Source organism: Leucoraja erinacea, chromosome 31 (genome assembly GCF_028641065.1).
Source record: "Leucoraja erinacea ecotype New England chromosome 31, Leri_hhj_1, whole genome shotgun sequence".
In the NCBI taxonomy this organism is placed as follows: Eukaryota; Metazoa; Chordata; class Chondrichthyes; order Rajiformes; family Rajidae; genus Leucoraja; species Leucoraja erinaceus.
In genome coordinates this window covers 8134967-8161152 of record NC_073407.1, presented here as the reverse complement: position 1 = coordinate 8161152, position 26186 = coordinate 8134967, and the positions used below count along the sequence as shown (strand labels likewise).

General features: G+C 44.4%; 1 protein-coding gene across 1 annotated transcript in view; it reads left to right on the top strand.

Moving 5' to 3' along the window:
• adgrd2 (adhesion G protein-coupled receptor D2) overlaps nt 1-23496 on the top strand; it is a 102561-nt gene extending 79065 nt beyond the window's left edge. Inside the window, exon 25 of the mRNA XM_055659856.1 lies at nt 21289-23496. Within this exon, the coding sequence (XP_055515831.1) occupies nt 21289-21435 (147 nt within the window). The 3' untranslated portion in view covers nt 21436-23496. The remainder of the gene's footprint in view (nt 1-21288) is intronic.
• The last annotated feature ends 2690 nt before the right edge of the window (nt 23497-26186 follow it).

The window sequence follows — 26186 nt, the reverse complement described above, 5'->3', positions numbered from 1 at the left end:
CATTCACACTTATTCTGCACACACTAAGGACAATTTTACATTCATACCAAGCCAATTAACCTACAAACCTGTATGTCTTTGGAGTGTGGGAGGAAAATCAAAGATCTCAGAGTAAACCCACACCGGTCACGTACAAACTCCGTACAGACAGCACCCGTAGTCAGGATCGAACCAGGGTCTCTGGCGCTGTAAGGCAGCAACTCTACTGCTAGGCCACCGTGCCGCAAATGAAAAGTTTCCCCCAGTTGGTGTCCTGTTTAATAAATGAAGTTGATTCTTAACCACCCTCGGGGAAGACCTAGAAAGCCACTCATTTCAATATCAATTTGTTGGGTGACACAGTGGTAGAGAGAGCTGCTGTCTCACAATGCCAGATATTCACATTTTCCCTCACCTTGGAGGGCTGTCTGTGTGGGGTTTGTTTGATAACTATGCTGAAAATCACAAGGGATGTCTCACTAAGGGCACTGGATGTCTGCCAGGTTTTGTTATGCCCATGTGGTGTTAACCTACAATTGACACCACAATACAATGGACACACAAGAAGTATTTAACTAACACCTCCTCCATAGCTAGTTATTGCTGCAATTAAATCCTCTCCGGGTAGTTTCACGTTACAGCTCCAGTGGTGATTTGCCACATGTTAACAGTGATACCTGTTTAAATCAGGCAAACCATCTTCACACCAACACACCCCTAAGATCACTCTGCTTTGGACAGCGGCCTTTACTGTGACGGTACAGTTTACCGGCAACTCTAAAAAGTTAAACGGTATTAATTTATTTTCTGGCCATGTACATTTATTAATTGTGCGTACACTTTATGTGTACAGTGAAAGCACTGGTAATGGCAAGTCCAAATATGTCCTCCAAGCAAGGAGAAGAGTGACAGACCACCACGGGCAAAAGGTTTACCTGCTGTTTCTACGTCACGGCAGCTCCTCAGAGCAGCTGCCCAGGACACTGGTCACAGGAACGTTTTCACCGAATGTCCAGCAGCGTAGAGTAATCAGTCAGGCAGCGCGTTTCCGTGGCCAGCGAGTCGAGATTTGGTAGCTTGATGAGAGAAGAACGTGCCGAGAAAAATAAGGGAACCGAGGAAGTGGGTAAATAAGATTTGACCAATTTGCATCACGGAGGGTTAATGTGTAGGAAGGAACTGCAGATGCTGGTTTACACCAAAGACAGACACAAAATGCTGGAGTAACTCAGCCGGGCAGGCAGCATCTCTGGAGAGAAGGAATAGATGACGTTTTGGGCTGAGACACCTTCTTCAGGTAAATGTGGTGTTGAGCTCGGGTCAGTCACTACCCAGGTCAGAGTCAAGCTCCCCCTCGCTCAGCGTCACATCCACAATAAGGAATAGTTCTGTACAACTGACTTCTGTACCTGAGGCATCTTTGCTTTACATTAGTCGGGGCCAATGTGTCCTTTTGTCTGTGTCCACCCGCATCACAGCTTATCCTCATCCTCACCAGAGTCTGCCCTCACCTTCTCCATCATGGTCTGGTTTGGCTCAGCCACCAAGCACGACACCCGGAGGCTGCAGCGAATCGTCCGATCAGCTGAGAAGGTTATTGGCTGCAACCTTCCCTCCGTTGACGAACTGTACACTGCAAGGGCCAGGAAGCGAGCGGGTAAGATCATCTCTGACCCCTCTCACCCTGGCCACAAACTCTTTGAATCACTTCCCTCTGGAAGGCGACTCCGGACTGTCAAAGCTGTCACAGCCAGACATAAAAACAGCTTTTTTCCACGAGTAGTAGCTCTACTCAATAACCAAAGATCTGTTGCCTCCTTTTGTTCTGGTATTTCATTTAATTCTCATGCTTAATCAATAATGTTTTATTATTAATGTTTAATGTTTTATGTGTCATAGAAAAATAGAAAATAAGTGCAGGAGGAGGCCATTCGGCCCTTCGAGCCAGCACTGCCATTCATTGCGATCATGGCTGATTGTCCCCAATCAATAGCCCGTGCTTGCCTTCTCCCCATATCCCTTGATTCCTCTAGCCCCTAGAGCTCTATCTAACTCTCTCTTAAATCCATCCAGTGATTTGGCCTCCACTGCCCTCTGTGGCAGGGAATTCCATAAACTCACAACTCTCTGGGTGCAAAAGTTTTGTCATTCCTAACTGTCACTGTATGTCATGTTGTCACTTGCGGGAAGAGCACCAAGGCAAATTCCTTGTATGTGAATACTTGGCCAATAAACTTATTCATTAATTCATAGTACATGTGCGGTATACAGCTGTGCACACCCAGTCCTCTCATACTGGAGGAATGTCGCAGCGTGCAATAATGACTGCACCTGGGTGGTGAATCTGTGGAATTCATTGCCACAGGAGGTTGTGGAGGCCAAGTAAATTGATATTTTTAAGGCGGAGGTTGATAGAGTCTTGATTAGTACAGGTGTCAGGGGTTGTGGGGGAAGACAGGAGAATGGGGTTGAGAGGGAAAGATAGATCAGCCATGACTGAATGGCAGAGTAGATTTGATGGGCCGAATGGCATAATTCTGTTCCTATAACTTGTTAACTTATGAACTTGCTTGTTGCTATTAACAATTTTATGATCAGCGCAGTTCCAACATGAGAGTTTTAATCTGCTTGGGGAACTCAGTTACAGCCTGGGGAGCACCCCGGCTTTTACTGAGTTACGTGTACTCTTTTCCACACAGCTGAGACAGGAGTAGTTTAGTTTAGTTTAGTTTAGTGTCACATGTACCGAGGTACAGTGAAACGCTTTTTGTTGCGTGCTGTTCAGTCAGTGTAAAAGTAGTAGGTCCCTTTAATAAACGGCAGGTCTGACAGTACAGCATTGGCCCTGGACAAGGGCAGGTCAGAACCTGGAAATACAGCAGAGAGTAACTTAGCTCCTTCCATCCCAAAGGCCCTTCCACCACCTACAAGGCACTAAGCAGGAATCTGACAGAACACTCCACTTGGTTGTGGGCAGCTTTAACATCTCTCAAGAAGCTTGGCACCACCCGAGTTAAAGCGGTCTGTTTGACTGGTGGCTCTTCCACTGCCCCAAACATTCAGTTCCTCCAGCAGACAATACTTTAGTTTTAGTTCAGAAATACTGCGTGGAAACAGGCCCTTTGGCCCACCAAGTCTGTGCCCACCACCATTCACCCCGTGAACTAGAACTATCCTACACATTAGGGACAATTTATTATTTTTTATTGAAGCCAATTAACCTACAAACCTGCACGTCTTTGGACTGTGGGAGGAATGCGTAGAACCTGGAGAAAACCCACGCGGTCACGGGGAGAACGTACAAACTCGATACAGACAACACATGTAGTCGGGATCAAACCCGCGTCTCTGGCCACTGTAAGGCAGCAACTCTAGCGCTGCGCCTCCGTGCATCGTTGTCAGTGCCAGCAGTACATCGCTTCACCTTTCACCCATGGGATAGAGTTAGAGCCACAGGCTTTGATAGAAAAAGTAACAGTGGAATGAATATTAAAGTTAAAATTGAGAATTTGTGCAGATTTATAACAAGGTGCATTTAATACTGACACCACAGCTGTCATGTGACCTTCAGTGCGTTGAAGATGTTGGTTATTTTGATTCATGTCACTTGATCATGTCATTATCTGTACCATCGGTCAGTAACCTGCATCTCCGTTCCCTTGCCGCTCTGCCAGCTTTTAATGCGTATTGCTTAGTGACAGAGGATTAAAATATTAATTTCAAGAATTATGGGGAGATTAAGGTGCAGCTCTGCGAATGGTTTGGGTGATCAACAAATTGCTCTTCGTGTTATGGCTGTCAGCCCAGAGGACCTTGGAAAGTTCTGAAAGTTAAGAGAGGATTAAGTTGGGAGATACATGTCCCAGACGGGTTAAACCGCAGCCTGGCGTGGTCCTACTCACGGTCCATGTGCCGCAACTTCTCCACTATAATCCCTGGATACATCCAGTGCCACTGGCAGCACAGAGCTACCGGTGGAGGGAGTGCAGCCAGGAGGAGAGTCTAATGACCATACCCCTGATTAGTCATGGTGTCAGGACAAGCATGGGCATGGATACATCCTCCCGATTACCGCCGATTGCCTCCCCGTGGCAAATGACTCCTACATGTCAAACTTAGAAGAAGCACTGAGCGTGGCCAGAATGTACCCTGGTTCAATGCCCACCGCCAAGAGGTAGCACATCACTGACTAAGCTGGCTGAGTGCACAAGGATATAGATTGGGTCTAAGACAGGTACTGAGTCAAACCACATGAGGGGGAAGCCTGGAGACACAAGGAACTGCAGATGCTGGTTTACAAAAAAGACACAAACGCTGGATTAACTCAACGGGTCCAGCACCATCTCTGGAGAACACGGATAGGCGGCGTTTCAGGTCAGGACCCTTATTCAGACGTCAACATTCCATTTGCCGCCTTAATTATTTGTGGCTCCTGAACACTAACTTTGCTTTATCCATGTATGGACAATCTGATCTTGGGAATGCCAACAGTTAATGGCCTCTCACATTGAATTTTACTTCCCTTCCCTGGTACATGCCAACAGTATTTCCAAACAAACTACACTCGCCTTGAAAGACATGCTTCTTCAGACAGTTCAGATAAGTCTTCTTGACCAGACGACATTGGTCTACAGCAACATTGGTCGAGGTGGCCACTGTGCAATGCTTGTACATACAAGGTCCCGTCTACACACAGAGGACATCCTCCATTGTGTTGAGCAGCACCATCATTGTGCTGAACGTAAATAGACCACAGAGCCGATCGGGCAGCTCAAGATTGGACATCCACCGGCAGCTCCACAATCTGCAACCTCCTGCCCCGCCAGGTCTCTCCCTCCGTCCATCACCACTGAGGAGTGTGGAACAGCACGGCAGGCACAGCCGAAACTGAGGTGCCAAACCCAGACAAGCTGCAACACAGGACCACAGACGTGCTAAAGATGGACAACAGTAGGCGAAGGAAGAGCAAGGAATCTCACTTCCAATGGGCTCTGCAACATTGAACACTGGCGGGCAAGCAACAACTGAGGAGAGGAGGGGCTCCAAGATCAAGCTCTTCCTCAAATAGTCTCCCACAGTGTCATAAGGAAAAATGAGACCCAACAAAATAAAATGAAAGAGCAGGAAGAAATCCTGTCCTGAATCAGTTGAAATTGGTTGCACAGAGCACAAGAGGAAAATATGGTCATAGAAATCTCTGTGCACATGGTTAAGGTGTTAAAAGGATGCCTGAACTGGTGAGGAAAAAACAGTGCTAGATGAACTCAGCGGGTCAGGCAACATCTGTCTGAACAAGGGTCCTGGCCCTAAACATCACCTGTCCATTCCCACCACAAATGCTGCCTGAACTACTGAATTCATCCAGCACTTTGTGCTTTGCTGAAGACTACAGCATCAGCAGTCTCCGTGTCTCCATCTAAAATGGTGTGTGTGGGATTGCAGATATTTGGAGCTGGAAATACCGTGTCTGCTTCCGTAAATTGTGTGGAGTGCAACTTGGCTTCTCCAGCTGAGCTGGTCTATATGAAAGCAGAGGCTGGAGTAGGCCCCTCTGTGCTTGGATCCATTTCATACGAAGGGGAGAATGGGGAGAAGGCAGGAGAATGGGGTTGAGGGGGAAAGATAGACCAGCCATGATTGAATGCCAGAGTAAACATGATGGGCCAAATGGCCTGGTTCTGCTCCTATTTCGTATAAACTTCAGAACGATCAGACAAAATTAATCATTGGTTTCAGCTCCACCTTCCTGCTTGAACCGCCCATTTCTTAAGTCAATTTCCCACAGGTCAATATATCTGTTTATCTCAAGCCTCAGAAACAGTATTTGTTGCTCTGGATCCACAGCTCTCTAATGTAGAGAATTATGAAGATTCATGAGCCTCTGAATGAAGAAACCCTTCCTCATCTCAAGCTTACGATGGCCTCATCTTATCCCGAGATTGCCGCTCCAAAAACAGAGCTAACAATTCAGAACAAAGAACTTTCACCTAATTTCAATACAATCTTAAGGTCCTAGTGGATGGGCCTTGAGCCTTGATCTGTGGCAAGCAAGGCTTGTTCCCTGTGTACAGCCTCTGACCAATCATCCTACACGGTTCATGCCCATGCCTTCCCGACAGAGCCGGGTGTATCTATAGGCTTCGTAGGCTGAAGCCTAAGGCCTCAAAATCTAGGGGGCCTCCGGCCAAGGTGTGTAATATTTTTGACACTGTCATAGGCTTTTCTTACATATGCTGTCACAACGCACTGTAGTCTCTAAACAATCCTTCAGTAATTTTCCTTGCCCTCCATTTCAGAATAATAGTGTTTTAAGCCAATAACTCGACACTAGCACTGGCAATAAATAAATAAATAAATAGCGCAGCTTTCCAGCCCCTTATCTCATTGGCCATGCTCGGCTGCACATCGGTGTCAATCTGGTGGATTCTTCCATCTTCCTCTAATCGTGGGGGTGGGGGATTGAGAGGGGCCTCACAAGTGGAATAGCCTCTTCATCTAAATCCGGCACTGCTTCCCGAGGATATCACATAACACTGTGCAGCACAGGAACAGGCCCTTCGACCCACAATGTCCGTGCCAGATATGATGCCAGGTAAAACTAATCTCTATTCCCTGCATACCCATGGGCTTCTTGAATGCCACTATCCTATCTACTTCCACCATCACTGCTGGCAGTGTGTTCCAGGCACCAACCAATTGTTCCCCACACATCTCCATTAACTATTGCCACTCTCACCTTAAACCTATGCCCTATAGTCTTTAACATTTCTACCCTGGGCAAGACATTCTGAGTGTCTCTCCTATTTATGTCTCTTGCAATTTTAGAAACTTCTATCAGGTCTCTCTTCAACCTCCAACGTTCCAGAGAAAACAAACCAAGTTTGTCCAAAGCCTCCCCTTATCGCAATACCCTTTATTGCAGGCATCATTCTGGTAAAGCTCTTCTGCACTCTCTCCAAAGCCACACCCTTCCTGTAACGGGGGCAACCAAAATTGCCCACAGCACTCTAATTATGGCCTAACCAAAGGCCATAAAGCTGCCTCATAACTTCCTAAAGATAGACACAAAGTGCTGTAGTAACTCAGCGGGTCGGGCAACATCTCTGGAGAAAAGGCCTTTTCTTACCTCCCCTCTACGTACAGTCTGAAGAAGGGTCCCAACCCGAAACGTCAACCGTTCTTTTTCTCCAGAGATGTTGCCTGGCCCGTTGAGTTACTCCAGCACTTTATGTTAATCTTCGGTATAAACAAGCATCTAAAATTCCTTTCTGCACGTTACTTCCAGTGTTCACCTGTAACTAAAGCAATCTCAAGCTGGATTCAGTTGTCCATAAACAAGTGGAGGGGGGAGGGGGATTATCTGATCACAAAAGGTTATCGTGTTCCAGGTTGTGAATGATCCAAAGCCAATGCACTTTTCCACAGATGTTATGTTTCAATCACTCAGCTGTTCTGCTTGAAATTATGATCTAGGTGCAAATCGGCTCAGTTTCACCAAATTACCTCAGAGCCATGTCCTGCTCTTTCCCTCCAATGTTCAATAACAGCTCCGCTCTCATCTTTTCTTCCACAAGCAAAAATATTTTCTGGTGAATAATCAGCTAAAGATTGAGGATTGTTTACGCACTGAAATAATTGATTCAGCTGGGAATCAATTTGCACAATGCTCTCATGCACACCGTTGCAGGAGCGCTCTGACAAAGAGGCACCTGAAACATTAACTCTGTTTCTCTCTGCACAGATGCTGCACAACCAGCTGAGTATTTCCATTTTTAACTCAGACACTGCAGATGCCCAAATCTGGAGCAAAAAAAACAGTAGCTGGAGGAACTCAGTGGGCTAGGCGGCATCTGTGGAGGCACTCAGAATTCTTCCAGCTATTTGTTTTTTTTCCCATCAGTTTTAACTGTTTCAATCTTCTCTTTCGTGCCATTGACCATAAGAGCCCAGAAGGCATGATGCAGTTCTATTTGGGAGTTTAAAAAAATGATTTGAATTTTTATATTGGTCTAAAATGCATAGCCTGATTTCATGGAAACTGCATCAATTTCAATGGAAACAGTGTTGGTAACCAGGGCAATATTCCCACCATCAGTCCTTTCATCCAAGGGATCTCTTCCACTGTGCCCATTCCCTGCACATTGGTTCCATCACTCCCCCTGACGTTGGTTGGAGATTGAACCAAACTGTACACAACTTGGAACCCAAGGTGACTTCCCGCAGTCACTGGGGTAGACGGCTTCATAGAGTCGTAGAGAGTCATAGTCATACAGCATGGAAACGGGTCCTTTGGCCCAACTTATCCACACCAACCAACATGCTCCTATCTACACTACTCCAACCTGCCTGCATTTGGCCCACATCCCTCTAAAGCTGTCCTATCTGTGTACCTGTCTAAATTCTCAAACATTGCAATAGTACCTGCCTCAACCATCTCCTCCAGCTGCTCATTCCATATACCCACCACCCTTTGTGTGAAAAAGTTACCCCTTGGGTTCCTATTAAATCTTTCCCTCCCCCCCCCCCCCCCCCCCCCAACCTCACCTTAAACCTAAGTCCTCTGGTCCGCGATTTCCCTACTCTGGGCAGGAGACTCTGTGCGTCTACCCGATCTATTCCTCTCATGATTCTGTACACCTCTATATGATCACCTAAGCCTCAAAGAATAGTCCCAGCCTGTTCAACCTTTCCCTATAGCTCAGACCCTCGAGTCCTGGCAACATCCTTGTGCAAGTTTCCACCTGCAGAACATCTACCAGTTTCTACCCTTCCTCGGATTGCCGCTGCTGACATTATCATCCATGCCTTCACCCATTGACACCATCATCCATGCTTTTGGTATCTCCAGAATCGATTGCCACTTCTGTCTGGGTTCCCCATTCTACTTCCTGTAACCAAAGCCCTACTGCCCCTGTCCTACCGTCACAGGGCCATACGGTGCTGGAATAAACCATTCTATGATGATCTGTATTCATCCTCTCTTCCAGCTCCAAGCCCCTAGCCTTCTATATGCCAGCGGTTCAAGTCCTCATCTTGACATTTCTTAAATGGTGTCGGCAACTCTGCCTCTATCACTCTTCCACTCGTGTGTTCCAGGTACTCACCACTCTCACCTTGGAGATTTGAATCCCCTCTAAATCTCTCATCCTTTACCTTGAATCTATGTCCCTCAGTTTTATCTACCTCTGATGTGGGGGGAAAAATTCCTGCGCTCTACCCCCTCACCTTGATTAAGTCCCCTCTTGAACTCTCTCATTCCAGGGAAAACAGACCCAGCATCTCCAGTCTGAAACGCAACTTCCTTGTGAATCTCCTCTGCCCAATCTCCGGTTATCCTGACTTTCTTATTCACACAAATCCATTCTGCATGGTTCACCACACTGGTTCCTGACAATATTAATTGGACCAAATTATCTCAATCCTCCACATCTGTGTAATCTTCTCCACTTCTGCAACTGTGCTCTTCCCATTCCTGCCTCTTAGCAGTAGAGCAGCTGGTAGAGTTGTTGCCTCACATCCTCAGAGACTTTGGCTGCTGTCTGTGTGGAGTTTACACGTTCTCCCTGGGATGACATGGGTTCCCTCCGGGTACTCCAGTTTTCTTCCACATCCCTAAGATGTACGGGTTTGTGGGTTAATTAAATTTGCTGCTGTAAATTATCTCCAGTGTGTAGGGAATGGCTGCGAATGTGGGATAACATCGAACAATGTGAACAGGTGATCGCGATGGTCAGCATGGACTCGGTGGGCTGAAGGGCCTATTTACATGCAGCATCCCCAAACTAAACTAAACTAAATGAATTGTAGGCATATTTAATCGCTACACTCTTGGCAACTATGCTAAGAGCTAAGTTTTGAAATCCCCTCTCTAAACCTTTATTTTTTCTCCTCAAATGCAAGCACTTAATAACGTCCTAACATTGGGAGATATTAGGAGATATGGCACATTATCATTCTTTGATTGATTCCACTCCTGCAAAGCGTTTTAGATTGCTTCATCCCATGAAAGCACCGCATGAATTTGTTACAAAAATAGAGAAAATAATAGCCCAGATTTATTGAGGGCAGAACTGTCTGTGCTGGATCTGTGTGTGATTATTTAACATGCCAAGATCTGTTTAGGATCTTAGCTTGCCTTGGACAATTTACAGAGGCCAATGTACCACGCATCTTTGTTGTCACCTACAAACCCACACATCTTTGGATGCGAGAGGAAACCGGAGCACCCAGAGGAAACCCACGAGGTCATACGGAGAACGTACAAACTCCACAAAGACAGCACCCGAGGTCAAGATTGAACTGGGTCTCTGGAGGTGTGAACACTGGGATACCTAGTTCTGCAGTAATGAATCATCAGCATCGTATGAAGCATCTTTTAAAATGTCAAACAATTCTAAATTCAGTTGTGATCCAACCAAGGACAATTTCATGAAGCATGACCAGCCCTGCACTGGCTTTACAACCTGTTAGCAGATCTCATTTGATGGATTAAAAATAACCTAAAGTAGATGCAAGTCAGACTAACGATGGATCTGTTTTTTAGAAACGTGAATTCCAGAATTGTTCGAAGCTCTGGGTCGAATGGGTGCAAATTCATGATTGACCTCCTGCCTGGGGCAATAATTCTCCCTGTAACAGGCACGGCGATATTCCCACTTAATAGAGCTGCACGGGAACCAAATGTCATTCACATCAGACCTGCCATCCGCGTGAGGATCGGTTTCAGCACTCTTTAGATTAGTGTTGATGAAATGCCCCGCTGACCTCAAAACTGACCATTGTAATTTGACACAGCTGAGAATGAGATCAACATGCGCGTTCACTAGCTCCAGATACGATGTTCCTTTTGTCCCTGTGTGGCACGCATGGCACTGCAAGGTTTTGGAAGTTCCTGTTCTTACACCGTCCCAGCAGTGAACAGAGACCATCGATTGATTTCCACTCATTCAGACACGGGTTTGAATGCAGTACCGAGCGAGGGCCGTTCTGTCGGAGGATATATCGTTCTGTTTAGTTCGTTGTCACGTAAACCAAGGTACCCGGAAAAGCTTTTTTGATGCGTGCTCGCTAATTAGCAGAAAGACTCTCCGTGATTGGAGAGCATTTCATGAACAATGCATTTCGTTGTCTCTGTACTGTACACTGACAATGACAATTAAAATTGAATCTGAATCTGATTCCAATCAAGTTGTCCACAGTGTAGAGATACAGGATAAAGGGAGTAATGTTCAGTGCAAAATAAAGTCCAGTAAAGTCTGATTAAAGATAGTGCGGGGGTTTCCAATGAGGTAAATGGTAGATCAAAGCTGGGTGGCAGTGTGAACTGTGAGGAGGATGCGACGAGAATGCAGGGTGACTTGGACAGGTTGGGGGAATGGGCAGATGCATGGCAGAATAAGTTTAATGTGGATAAATGTGAGGTATCAAAAACAGGAAGGCAGATTACTATCTAAATGGCGTCAAGTTGGGAAAAGGGGAAGTACAACGGGATCTGGGTGTCCTTGTTCATCAGTCTATGAAAGTAAACATGCAGGTACAGCAGGCAGTGAAGAAAGCGAATGGCATGATGGCCTTTCTAATAAGAGGTCGAGTATAGGAGCAAAGAGGTCCTTCTGCAGTTGTACAGGGCCCTAGCACCAACCTGGAATATAGTGTGCAGTTTTGGTCCCCTAGTTTGAGGAAGGACATTCTTGCTGTTGAGGGAGTGCAGCATAGGTTTACAAGGTTAATTCCCGGGATGGCGGGACTGTCATATGCTGAGAGAATGGAGTGGCTGGGCTTGTACACTCTGGAGTTTAGAAGGATGAGAGGGGATCTTATTGAAACATATAAGATTATTAAGGGTTTGGACACGCTAGAGGCAGGAAACATGTTCCCGATGTTGGGAACCAGGAGCCACAGTTTAAGAACAAGAGGTAAGCCATTTAGAACGGAGACGAGGAAACACTTTTTCTCACAGAGAGTTGTGAGTGTGGAATTCTCTGCCTCAGAGGGTGGTGGAGGCCGGTTCGCTGGACACTTTCAAGAGAGAGCTAGATAGGGCTCTTAAAGATAGCGGTCAGGGGATATGGGGAGAAGGCAGGAACGGGGTACTGATTGGGGATGATCAGCCATGATCACATTGAATGGCGGTGCTGGCTCGAAGGGCCGAATGGCCTACTCCTGCACCTATTGTCTATTGTCTATTGGATTACTCTCTGGTTGGTGATAGGATGGTTTAGTTGCCTGATAACAGCTGGGAAGAAACTCACTGAATCAAGAGGTGTGCCATCTGTACGGGAGAAGAGGGAGTGTCTGAATGCCTACCCTCTTAGGTGATTGTGAGAGATGGCTTTGTATTATTGGGAAAAGATTCAGGGGTTGTTATCCCCAACATCACAACCAAAGTTCATACTCGAGCAACAAAGCTGAAGCAACCAACCTGGTCATCTTCACAATAGTGTTGGTGGCAGATTGCTGAGTTCAATTTGGCTGCTTTTCATTTTAATAGTGAGTGCAGTTCAGAAGGCTGCCATGGGATGACCTGGCTTTGGCTGTAGGATTAGAGTGGGGTTGCCTGTTTTGTGAAGTGTTCCCACCAGCAGATCATCGTGTTGGAAATAACAGCGAGCTACTGGTCCACCTTGTCCCTTGCATTACTGTCACGTGTATCGAGGTACAGTGAAAAGCTTTTGTTTGCATACCTACCCGGTCAAATCAAATTGTACTATACATGAGTACAAACCGTGCACAAGTACTGTAGAAAGCATTTATTTATTTATTTATTTATTTATTTGTTTATTTATTTATTTATTAGAAGTAAGTACAATCATATGGCACCAAAGTGCCTAATATATATTTTCATAATACATTTTATGTACAGCTTCTTTTTTTTTGTTGTTATATTAAAGAAAGATTAGAATAAGAAAAATAAGTTAGATAGTAAAGGATAGAAAGACGTGAGATATAGTGTGTGAAGAAAAAGAAAAAAGACGAGTGAGTGAAGAAAGTTGAGAAAAAGAAAATAGAAAAAAGAGAATAAAACATTTAAAAAAAATAAAAAAAAATTTAATTAAGGAGATCATTGTTTATAATCTTGACCAACCCTCGTCCAGTCCTGAAACAGTTATTTTTTTACAATTGTGTTGCACCATATGATTCCAAAAAGACGACAAATGGAGACCAACTCGTTATGAATTGGTCTGATTTATCCATTAGGAGGAATCGCATTTCCTCAAGATGAGCAGTGTCCAACATGCTTGCGATCCACATTTTAAGCGTTGGTATTGATGTATTTTTCCAAAATTTAAGTATTAATTTTTTTGCTATTATTAAACCATAGTTAAAAAATAAATTTTGAGATGTGTTCAATTTATTCCCATCTTCCATTACGCCAAATATAATCATTTCAGTATTAGGTTCCATTCTTATCTTGAATAATTTTGTACATATTTCGAAAATATCACTCCAAAATCTATAAAGTTTTATGCAGGAAACTAAGGAGTGTGTTATAGTTGCATTTGGGATAGACATTTATCACAAATGGTGGATGTATTTGGATAAAATTTGTTCAATCTTGTTTTTGAATAATATAATCTATGTAAAATTTTTAATTGAATTAGATTATGTCTTACATTAATCGAACATTTGTGAATATATATCAAGTACTTTTCCCATGTAACCTTCGTAATTTTTATCATTAGTTCCCGTTCCCACTCTTCTCTAAGTACCTCTGTCGATGGTAGGTCTATATTTAGAATACTATTATATAAATAGGATATTAATTTTTGTGTCAACTTCAATATTCATTGCTTCTTCCAATAATTCAGGAGTTATTTTTTGATATCCTTGTATATATTTTTTCATGAAATCGCAAATCTGAAGATATTTAAAATATTGGTTGTTTTTCAGTTTAAATTTTAATTGTAATTGTTGGAATGATAGTAGGTTTCCCATTTCGTACATATCCCCGATCCTTCTAATTCCGAGACTTTCCGATTGGTTATATGTCTTATCAATAGGAGATGGTTTAAATAAAGGGTTATTCGCAATTGGCATTAACAATGATAGATTTCTTAATTTTAAAGATAATTTTATTTGTTTCCTAATTCTTATTGTACCATATATAATTGGGTTCTTCTTATATATTGTGTTGTTCAGTTTTTTCGGGGCGAAGAGGATCGTTCCTATATTACAAGGATGACAATCCTCTTTCTCCATTGTACTGTAGAAAGTATAAAGAGATAAATACCAAAGTACAGAATGAAGTCTGTCCGATGAGAGCGGAGAATATGGGAATGGCCTGGGTGGGAAAGGTCCTTGATTATGTTGGTTGCTTTCCCGAGGCGGCGTGAAACGTAGCTGGTGTTGAGGATGGTGGGGAGGATGGTCTGTGTGATGGACTGGGCGACATTCACAACTCGCTGCAATGTCTTGCGGTCTTTTGTAGTGCTGTTTCCAAACCAAGCTGTGAAGCAACCCAATAGTACGCTTTCTATGGTGCTTGTGTAAGATTTGTTGGAGACATGCCAAACTTTCTTGGTCTCCCACGGAGGTAGAGGTGTGGTGTGCTTTTCTGACCATCACTTCCATGTGGTTGGTCCAGGATAAATTGTTGGTGGCATTTATGCCTAGCTCTTGACCATTTCCACCGACACCATTGATCTGATTGAGGCATGTGATGTGCACCACCTCTCTACCTGAAGTTAATAACTAGCTCCTTCATCTTGAGGGAGAAGTTGTAACCTTGTTCTCTATCTCCTTCCTGTACCCAGTCTCATCGATTGCTCAGGTAGGCTCGATTTACAGTTTAATATCATGTAATGCCAAACCTCAAACAAATGGAGTAATTTTACCCATCTCTCCACCTCCCACTCTCACTCCCATGGTCCCTCACTGCACACCTGTCATTCTCTCTCTCTGTCTCTCTCTTTCCATCTCTCTCTCTCCATCTCTCTCCCTCTCTCCCCCTCTCTCTCTCCCCCTCTCTCCCCCTCCCTCTCTCTCTCTCTCTCCCCCTCTCTCTCTCCCCTCTCTCTCTCTCTCTCTCTCTCTCTCTCTCTCTCTCTCTCTCTCTCTCTCTCTCTCTCTCTCTCCATCCATCTCTCTTCTCTCTTTCTCGCTTCACCTTTCTTTCTCCATCTCTCTCACGCCTGCTCTCTCCATCTCTCTATCCCTATCCCTCTCTCCCCAATCTCCCTCTACTTTCTGTCCCTCCCTCTCACCCTATCTCTTCCTCTCCACCAATCTCTGACGTCACTTTCCTTTCATATCTCAAGGGCAACTAACATTTTCACCCCATTCTTACACTTTGAATTGATAAATGGTTGTATTTCACAATTAAGAGAGCCCCGTGCGTCTCTCTACCCCACTGCCCACCCACGAGGTGCTGTCGTCAATGATTTATGGTTCACATAACTATTCAGGCGATCAGTGCTTCTTGGTTGCATGAAGGAATAGGACTGTGATGATCCCAAACTCAGCTGGGAGAAGAGGATTTATGGTCATGAACATCCTGTTGATGTGGAGAAGTTACCAGCCATACAAATGTGGACACAAGGAACTGCAGATGCTGGAATTTTGCGTAGAACACCAAGTGCTGGAGTAATCCAGTGGTTTCCACAAGGTGCTGGAGAAACCCGCTGAGCTACTCCGACACTTTGTGTTCCAGCCCCACAAATGTGATGGGATTTGCACGCACCAGGAAGATCAGCTCTATACATCTCCACCTCTGTATGTACAGCCCAGCTACTGCCTGCGGTTCTCACAGAGCTCGCTTTGCCTGGCCTGACACCAGAGGGAGCTTTTGATCTCTCCATGCCTCTGCTGACAAGGATTGGCAGCACCGTTGTTTTAAATTAGTGACCACCTTCCAGCATTGTGCCTGAGCAGACTCTCTTCATCTCACTCAACGAGCTTACGTGAAGCCCACGGTGATCGGGAAGGAGACCCAGCTGACGAGTGGCGCTCTGCTGAAGGTGATGATGGAACCACACAATCCCCACTGGAAGTTGCTTTCTTGTTCTAATCACATTCCACTCTTGGCAGCATTAAAGAGGAGCACAGTGCAGGGGGCCAGTTAGCCCCTCAAGACTGTAGTCTAGCACAGGAGGACGTTCAGCCCTTCATAAGGCTAGTACACCACAGAAGGGGGCTATTTAGCCCATCCTGAGTGTAGTACAGTACAGGAGCCCCTTCAGCCCATCATAAGGCTAGTAAAGTACAAAAGGCAATTCAGCCCAATGTAAGGCTAGTAAAGTACAGAAGGAAGTGTGTAATGCCCCTGTCCCACTTAGGAAACCTGAACGAAAACATCTGGAGACTTTGCGCCCCACCCAAGGTTTCCGTGCGGTTCCCGGAGGTTGCAGGTGGTTGCCGGAGGTTGCAGGTAGTGGAAGCAGGTAGGGAGACTGACAAAAACCTCCGGGAACCACACGGAAACCTTGGGTGGGGCGCAAAGTCTCCAGAGGTTTCCGTTCAGGTTCCCCAAGTGGGACAGGGGCATAAGTAGAGTAGAGACCCATCATAGGCAAAGTACAGGACAGAAGCAGGCCATTCATCCCATTATTAGTGGTACTGTACAGCAGCAGTCCATTCGGCTCTTCAAGCCAGTACTAATTCTTTGAGAGAGCAACTAGTCCCTGCCCCCCATTCTTTCCTTGTGGCCCCAGCCATTATTTTTCTCCTTGTAGCTGCGAGTCATGGCTCCATTGAACAGTTCAGTTTGTGGGTGGGAAAGCAGTACCACCAGGATGTGGAGCGTTCACATTCACCTTACCCATCATTTCACTTTGCCTTTTTCCGAGCAGTGACTACTTTCTCCTCCCAAATTATCTGCCGATCAGTCACATGCTCCTGGTGCAGCCAGCACTACACTTCCAAAATGCAACCCTACCCAGCCAAACATCAAACACAATGATTTATGGCTCACAAAATTATTCAGGCGATCAGTACTGCTTGGTTCCACGAGGGAATAGGGCAGGAATGATCCCAAACTCAGCTGGGTGAACAAGATGTATGGCCATCAACATCCTGGTGATGTGGGGAAGTGACCCTGGGACCGTGTGGGTTTTCTCTGGGCACTCTGGTTTCCTCGCACATCCCAAAGACACACGGGTTTGTAGGTTAATTGGCTTCCCTAAATTGTGCAGGATTGAACTTGTGTATGGGTGATCGTGGCCGGCATGGAGTCAGTGGGCCGAAGGGCCTGTTTCCACGCTGTATCTCGACAACTGGGAGGAGGAACTCAGCGAACCAGGCAGCCTCTGTGGAGGGAACAGACAGGAGCTCAGTGGGCCAAACACTGAATGGAAGGGTCGTGACCCCCTCTTCAGAATGAAAGGTCTTTTTAGAGGAAGGGTCCCGACCCTAAACATCGCCTATCCATTCCCTGTCCAGATGCTGCCTGACCCGCTGCGTTCCTCCAGCACTTGGTGTTTTATTCAAGATTCCAACATCTGCAGTTCCTTGTGTCTCCAGTCAGAACCTGTCATCCAACCTTCATCTTGGCCTCTCTCCCTGGTCATCCAACTGAGGCTGATAGCTCACCGCTCTGAGGATCACAAAAGAAATGCACTCAACACTCAGAGTTTGCATTGAATCTCAGCCAAGGGTGTACAATGACCAAAGGCCTGCATTTATATCCAACCATCATTCTCCAGCTCAGGGGAGACTGCCCTCTTCGGTGTTACAAGGCCCACAGAAGCAAGTTTACCCAGTGATAGTGTTTGTGCAGGGAAATCTAACAGGAAATGCAGGCAATGGCCAGCAGGTCAGGCAGCATCCGTGGTGTGAAATACAGAGTTGAATGCCTTTCATTTTAGTTATATTAAAATTGCAACAGCAGGTACAATTTGTTTGACCGCACTGTGTAATGTGGGAGTAACTGTGCTGGCTTTGGGTTATTTTCGTTGACCTTCATTGCACAAATTCTTCTCTTCTAGGGGATTGAGCTGACAGCGTTCAGAGTGTCAGGTACGTGTTGATACAGTGATGCTGCAGGGAGAAGGAATGACCATGGCCACAGCTCAGCCTGAGACCTGAAACAAAGCAAAGTACACGGGTTACAACTCCCACAGTTGTCATGTGGTCATAGAGTCTCACAGCACGGAAACAGGCCCTTCGGCCCAACTCTTCAATGCTGACCAAGATGCCCCATCTAAGCTAGTCCTATTGGTCCACATTTAACCCATATCCCTCTAAACCTTTCATATCCATGTACCTGTCCAAGTGTCTATTCATTGTTGTTATTGTACCTGCCTCAACTACTTCCTCTGGCACCTTGTTCCATATACCCACCACGCTTTGAGTGAAAAAGTGGCTCCTTAGGACCCTCTTAAATCTTCCCCCCCCCTCATGGTAAACCTCTGGCCTGCTAAGTTTGTGCATAGCCATACAACATGGAAATAGGCCCTTCGGCCCTGCTAGTCCATGCCAACCAAGTTGCACCCATTTACGCTAGTTCCATTTGCCCACAATTGGCCCATACCCTCTAAACCTTTATATCCATGTACCTTTTAACATTTGGATGAGCACATGGATAGGAAAGGTTTAGGGGGATATGGGCCATATTGTTATTGTACCTCCCTCAAACACCTGGCAGCTCGTTCCATCCACCCACCACCCTTTGAGTGGAAAAAGCTGCCCCTTAGATTCCTATTAAATCTTTCCCCTCTCACCTGAATACTTATTGTTCGATGAGCATTCACACACACCAGCATCTGGAGGATTACTATGATGGAGCCTGCACGGTCATGGCTATTGTTTGCTCTGGCATCCCAGAGAATACTGATCCTATCCACTGGGGGTTGCAGGGAAATCCCAGACAGAGACTGCGCATCGAGTAAGGTCCTACACCGCCTGATAATTGTTCAGCATAGAAAATAAAATACAGAAGAGGAACAAGGGCAAACTTACATCTGCAAACTTACAGGAGTGGCACGCTGGGGCAGCGGTAGAGTTGCTGCCTTACAGAACCAGAGACCCGGGTTCCATCCTGACTGTGGTGCTGTCTGTACGGAGTTTGTACGTTCTCCCTGTAACCAAGTGGGTTTTCTCCGGGTGCTCTGGTTTTCTCCCACACTCCAAAGACGTATATGTTTTTAGGTTAATTGGCGTTGGTAATATTGTAAATTGTCCCCAGTGTGTAGGATAGTGTTAGTGTGCATGGATCGCTGGTCAGCACAGACTCAGTGGGCCGAAGGGCCTGTTTCCGCACCGTATCTCTAAAAACAAAACAAAAACTAAAGCTAAACAAAATGAAGACTAATCCATGCCTAATCCAAATTGTTGATGTAGATGACCATTAGCAATGGGCCCAACACCGATCCCCGAGGCCCACCTCTCCAGTCCAAGAAACAACTGTCTACCATCATCGAAGATAGACACAAAATGCTGGAGTAACTCAGCAGGTCAGGCAGCATCTCTGGAGAAATGAAATATGCGCCTTTTCAGGTTGAGACCTTTCTTCAGACTGAAACGCCACATATTCCTTTTCTCCAGAGATACCACGTGAACCAGCATCTGCAGTTCCTTCCTACACACCTTCGACCATCATCGTCTGCTTCCTACAATGAAGCCAATTCTCCATCCAGTGAGCTGGCTCTCCCTGGATCCCATGCGATCTAACCAAATTATTATAATTTCCTTTTCACAAAACCAAGCTGACTTTCTCTTGAATTCTTGAATATCTTGTATTATTCAAAGTACCCCATCATAACATCTTTGTTAATAGCTTCCAACATTACTCAGGTGACTTGTTCAGATAACTCCCCTGTAGTTTCTTGTTATCTCTTTACCTCCCTTTTCAACGAACTGTGTTTAATTAAATTAAGAAACCATATCAGAGAACCTGGAATAGCCACTCAAAACTGTAAACTGGAGCAGTGGAAAGCAAACTTAGACAGGGGGAGAATCCAAAGAACTGAAAATACTGGAAAAATGAAACAAAGGCAGAAAATGCTGGAAACTCCCAGCTGGTCAGGCAGCATCTGTGGAGAGAGAAACAGTTCACGTTTTAGATCCCAAATCCTTTATCACAACTGGGAGAATGAGAGGGAAAAACATGTTAGTTTTTGTGCTGCAGAGAGAGTGGGAGGGGGAGAGAGGAGAGAGCAACATCTGTGATAGGGTGAGGCCAGGTCTGCCATGGAGATGGGTTGTTAGTGGGGTGGTTAGAGAGGGATAAAGATGTTATGTAATTAGGCCAGACTGCACTAATGGAGAAGGGGAAACAAGTGAGCCAATGTCACAGACTTACAACAGACATGACTATTTCTGAGTGACTTATTGGCAGTTATTGAGTCATGCAGTCATACAGCATGGATATAGGCCCTTCGGCCCAAATCATCCACGCTGATCAAGATGTCCCATTTATGTTTTCCCACGTTTTTCTCACATCCCTATAAATCTTTCCTATCCATTACCAGTTACAAATCTATTTTAAAAGTAGTACCTACCTGCCTTAACTATTTCCTCTGGCACTCATTATAAATACCCACCACCTTCTGGGTGTGAAAAAGTTGCCCCTCAGGTTCCTATTAAATCTTTCCCCCGCTCATCTTAAACCAATGTCCTCTAGTTCTTGATTCTAGTTCCAGTTCTTTATTCCAATAGTCTGGGTCAAAGACTGCATTCACCCTATCTATATGCCCCTCATCCTCCTGCGCTCCAAGGAATAAAGTTGCAGCTTAAAGTCCCATTCTTCTCTGCCGTGGAGATGGGGAGAAAGGCCCTAACACCGAGGCTTGTGAATCGCTGGAACCCCATTTCTCCCAAGGGTTGCTTGTGGAACATCAGGCACTGGGTACATTTCACAGCTGAGATATATAGATATTTGGAGAGCAAGCAATGGGCATCAGGGCAGACCTAGATAGAGTGGATGTAGAGAGGATGTTTCCAGTCAAGGACCAGAGGGCACAGCCTCAGAATAAAAGGACATACCTTTAGAATGCAAATGAGGAGGGTGGTGAATTTGTAGAATTAATTCCCACAAACAGTGGTGGAGGATGTCATTGGGTATTTTTAAAGCGGAGATTGATAGGTTCTTCATTAGTAAGGGCGTCAAAGGTTATAGTGAGAAGGCAGGAGAATGGGGTAGAGAGGGAAAAATAGATCAGCCATGATTGAATGGTGGAGCAGACCTGATGGGCCAAATAACCTAATTCATCTCCTATGTCTATGGTCTTATGGAAAGTGGACACGGAATAGAGGATCAATAATGACCTTAATGAACAGGACAGCAGCCCCAACGGGCTGAATGGCCTACTCCTGTTGCTTAGGTTCTTATTGTTTGACACCATGCAATGCTGAGATCCTTGTGTTAACTTGCAGGATTGTGAAGCATCAACACTGCCGTACCACCAGAGGGAAGCACCGAGCCACTGGGTGCCTTTGTGGTCGATATGCGTTCAAAGACCAAACGGCAACTTGTGGAAGTTGGACTTACAAGCTTCTTTGTGTTCCTGCGATGGATTATAAACCTCAGCCGAATAAGACCTCTTGTGTTGGCGAGGGAGCTCGACTGCAGAGACTGCAGTTGCTGGGAATCCAAAATAAAACAGCAACTGCTGGAAACACACAACAGGTCAGGCAACATCTGTGGAGAAAAAAACAGGGTAAATGTTTCAGGTCAAGACCTTGGGTCAATTCTAGAAGTGATTCCTTCCAGTTCTTCATCTGAAACATTAACTCTGTTTCCTTCTCCACAGGTGTTGTCCAACCTGCTGAGTATTTCCAGCATTTTCTGCTTTTGTGCCAAACCCAGTAAGTATCTTTAGTTTAGTTTAGAGATACAGCATGGAAATGGGCCCCTCAGCCCACCGAGTCCACATCGATCATCGATTCACACTAGTTCTGTGTTATCCCGCTTTCTCATCCACTTCCTGCACACTGGGGACACTTTACAGAGGGCCAATTGACCTTCAAACCCACATATCAGTGGTATGTGGGAGGAAACTGGAGCACCCAGAGGAATCCCACACGGTCACAGGAAGAACATGCAAACTCCGCACAGACAGGGCCCAAGGTCAGGATGGAACAGGGGTCTCTGTCATTGTGAGGCAATAGCTCTACCAGCGACACCACTTCTTTCTTCTTGCAAACGTAAAAAACCCAGAGAAACTCAGCAAGTCGTGCAGCATCTGTGTGGAGTGGAGTGGGATGGGGGGAGAGCATAAGGAACTGTCGAGGCTTTGGGTGGAGTCCCTGCATTGGGAGTGAGTTTCTCTAATAGTTTATTCTTTGCTCTAGATTGCAGTATCTGCAGCCTTTGTATCTCCATCTGATTTCTTGTTTGTTGATGCATTGTGTAAAGTTCTGTAGTAGTGATATGATTACCCTGGAACAGTTAATATGACAGGTTAGGGCAGCTGGGGATAGAGTTTTGCATTGTCAGATAGTGGACAGAGTTACTGGGGAGGATTCAAGACACTGCCTGTATTATGTGAGATCCAGTTTCCAAGGTATAATTGGCCATTATAGCATGCTGGTGAGAGCAATAGTTCTTTACATAATACGAGTCACCTGTAAGGTATCTGAGCTTTACTGTGCATTGGATCAGTGACCTACTGGGGTGATCAGAGAAGACTTGCTGGATGTGTGTGACACTTCATGTGATCAACCAGGTGCAGTTGTGGGGGTACACTGGAGGAAGGGTGTTAGTGCAGCAGAGAGGGTGCAGAGAATATTTACCAGGGTGGACAATGGAGGAGAGGCTGGATTTGTTTCAAGAGGTCGGCGGGAGATTTGATCATTACGAAAAGACAATAAATTTTGTAGGATTAAGATAATGGTAGATGGATTAGAGAGGAAGTGAGGGGAATGGATTGTGGCTCTGGATATCAGTGCCTGGAAGGGTGTTGGAGTCAGGAACTCCCAGAATTTTTGGAAGATACCCGGATGGATATTTCATGTCCTGTCACCTGCATGGCCACAGACATGTAACTCTATTTAAGAAGCAGATAAATCGAGCTGGGAAGCAGGTCTGGGCTGAGCAGCTCGTGAGCTGATGGAATATATTTGCTTTGTTAATTCCTAGCTTGCCAAGACTCATTTTCTGAAATGCTTTTTCCTGTACCGATACAAGTTCGAGACATTCCTGAAGTTGTTCCAGGCATTTTGGAGGCAGGAAAATGGGATCTCTGCTCTGTTCAGCCTTTTTAATACTTGTCCTTGTCTGTGTACAATCTTTGTTTATGTGAAGTGGGAGCCATTGTTTTAAACAATGATGTCTGTTACGTACATTTGCAAGAGTAAAAACAGTGTGGAATGCAAGTAAAATATATGAATGTGGTAATGATTTAGATTCTTTATTAACATAATTTATACATTAATGCAAGCACAGACAAAAATCCAAAATATTCCAAAACTTTAAGTAAAGTATCACAGAAAACAGTAACTTAGGGCAGAGATTAAAATACAAAAGCAGTCAATTAAATTTGTTGTCATTGCAAAATACTCCTTTTTCTTAAGAAAACACAATTTTCCAAAAATATACGCAGGAAATCCTAATAAACACTTGAAATATTCAGTGATCCTAATAGTAACATGTTGAAATATTATCTTTTGGACTGTTCAATATAAAATAAAATGTTTCAATGCAGAACACATGTTGCTCAAAATGCATTTTTGGCATAGCTAAACTGATAGCTGCTATGAGGAATTGTTTTGTTCTACTGATTCTCAAATGGCGATTCACAGCAACCCAGTTTTAAGAACAGATTTCTTTGTTGATTAATGCCAACAAAATTAGTCCCTAAATTAATCCTTGAGCTCCCTCAGAGAATGTCTCATCCTTCTACCATTAACTCAATGCTGTTATTTAAAGATTTGCTGAAATGGATTAGATTTAACTTCATTTATAATGTTCAAATGTTACAGTACAGGGGACCAAACCAAATATTTGTGCACATCGGTTCACTCTAGCTAGTTGTTACATTACATCCTTGTACGAAAGTACTGAGGCATCATATCAAGGAAGGGCAGAGGAGTCAGCACTTGCAATAAATTTGTGATTAATATAAATATCAGGTCAGGGTTACATTTCTTTAAAAAAAATCTCTTATTGAAGATCGATTCTGTCACATAGAATAAACGATGTCTGACTGCACATTCTGGTGATGTAGCAATGCACCTTACATGGAACATAGAACAGTACAGCACAGGAACAGGCCCTTTGGCCCACAATGTCTGTGCCAAACATGATGCCAAGTTAAACTAATCTCCTCTGCTTCCACATGCTTCATATCTTTCCATCCCCTGCATATCCATGTGGAGCAGTCAGAATGTTACACCTTCTTGGAATTATTCAAGCATTTTCTGGTATCAGACATTAGCTGTATGAAGGTTTGAATTAGACTGTGAAAAGATCCAAGTTTCAACGTAGTTAGTCATAGTTTTATAGTGCATTTTTTATGTCGAACTGCAAATGCCGATACAGTCAATTTATTCTTTATTGCTTTAGAGAAATAAAGCATTTAGAACTGAATTTTGATCATTGTCAGTTAAATTTTGGAGCTGTCCTGACTTGTAATAAAATATCAAATGGGGTAATTTAGAAACAAATGCTATGTCTCCTATTCATTTTGGCACACCTGAAGTTCATGGATAGGATTTTGTATATAGACAATAGACAATAGGTACAGGAGGAGGCCATTCATGGCTGATCATCCACATTCAGTACCCCGTTCCTGCCTTCTCACCATATCCCCTGACTCCACTATCTTTAAGAGCTCTGTCTAACTCTCTCTTGAAAGTATCCAGAGAATTGGCCTCCACTGCCTTCTCAGGCAGAGAATTCCACAGACTCACAACTCTCTGGGTGAAAAAGGTTTTTCCTCATCTCTGTTCTAAATGGTCCACCCTTTATTCTTAAACGGTGGTCCCTGGTTCTGGGACTCCCCCAACATCGGGAACATGTTTCTCTGTCTCTATCATGTCCATTCCCTTAATAATCTTATATTGTTTCAATAAGATCCCCTCTCATCTTTCTAAACTCCAAAGTACACAAGCCCAGCCGCTCCATTCTATCAACAGTCCCGTCATCCCGGGATTTAACCTTGTGAATAATTAAATGAAGGGATTCAAATTAAAAGTTAGAATAAATTAATAGGGTAGGATTTATGAGCATATTTGCATAGGCAAGGTAAACAATACAATTTTGTGTTAGGAACAGCAAATGATATGGTCCCTGTCAGTGCTGTTGTTGGACTTACTGACTGCCAAATGGCTGTTTTCACAGCAGCGACTTTGCTTCCAAAGCACATCATATTTTAAAGCTGATTTGCTCACCTCAGGTACTGAGTTGGTGAAAATACAATGGAAATGGAATTTCCCACACTGTTAATGACTGAAGTGCCAGAGGGATCTTATCATCGAGATTTCGATTCTAACAGTGAAATGCATGGAAAGTCTCCAGAAAATATTATCCAAATGATTCAGTAAGAAATAAATTTAAATTCTACTGGTAAAGAATAAATAGAAAATCTCGCTTCAAAATTAGTTTGCCAATTATTGTATAAAATATTTGAGAGGCAAAAGCGTGAGATTATTATGTCATTTGTACAAATGAAATGGCAGTGGCTCGGTACAAAGGCCCAATTCATGGAACTATTTATGACACAGTCTGTCTCTCTGATAAAGGAAATCCATCTCATCTAGCTGGAATAAAAATGCCCACGGCTTTTAGAGTTAACATGGGAATCATAGAACAGAGTCCAGCACAGGAACAGGCCCTTTGGCCCACAATGTCTGTGCCGAACATGATACCAGGTTAAACTAATCTCTACCTACATGTGATCCGTATCCCCCTATTCCCTACATATTCACATGCCTATCTAAAACATTCTTAAATGCCACTATCGTATCTGCTTCCACCGCCACTCTTTACCAGCTTATCACACACCCACCATTCTCTGTGTAAAAAACCTTTACAATTTTTTGATATTTTTTTTATTTAAATTATTTTAATTTTTCCCGGACTCACCTTAAAGCTTTGCCCTCCAATTTTTGACATTTCCACCCTGAGAAATAATCATGTTATAGGAACGATATTGTCAAGATGGAAAGGGTGCAAAAGAGAGAAGATTTATCAGGATATCGCCAGGACTCCAGGGCCTGTGCTATAGGGAGAGGTTGAGCAAGGCTAGGACTTTATTCCTTGCAGCGCAGGAGGATGAGGGGTGACCTTATAGAGGTGTACTTAGTATTGAGAGGAATTGATCAGGTAAATG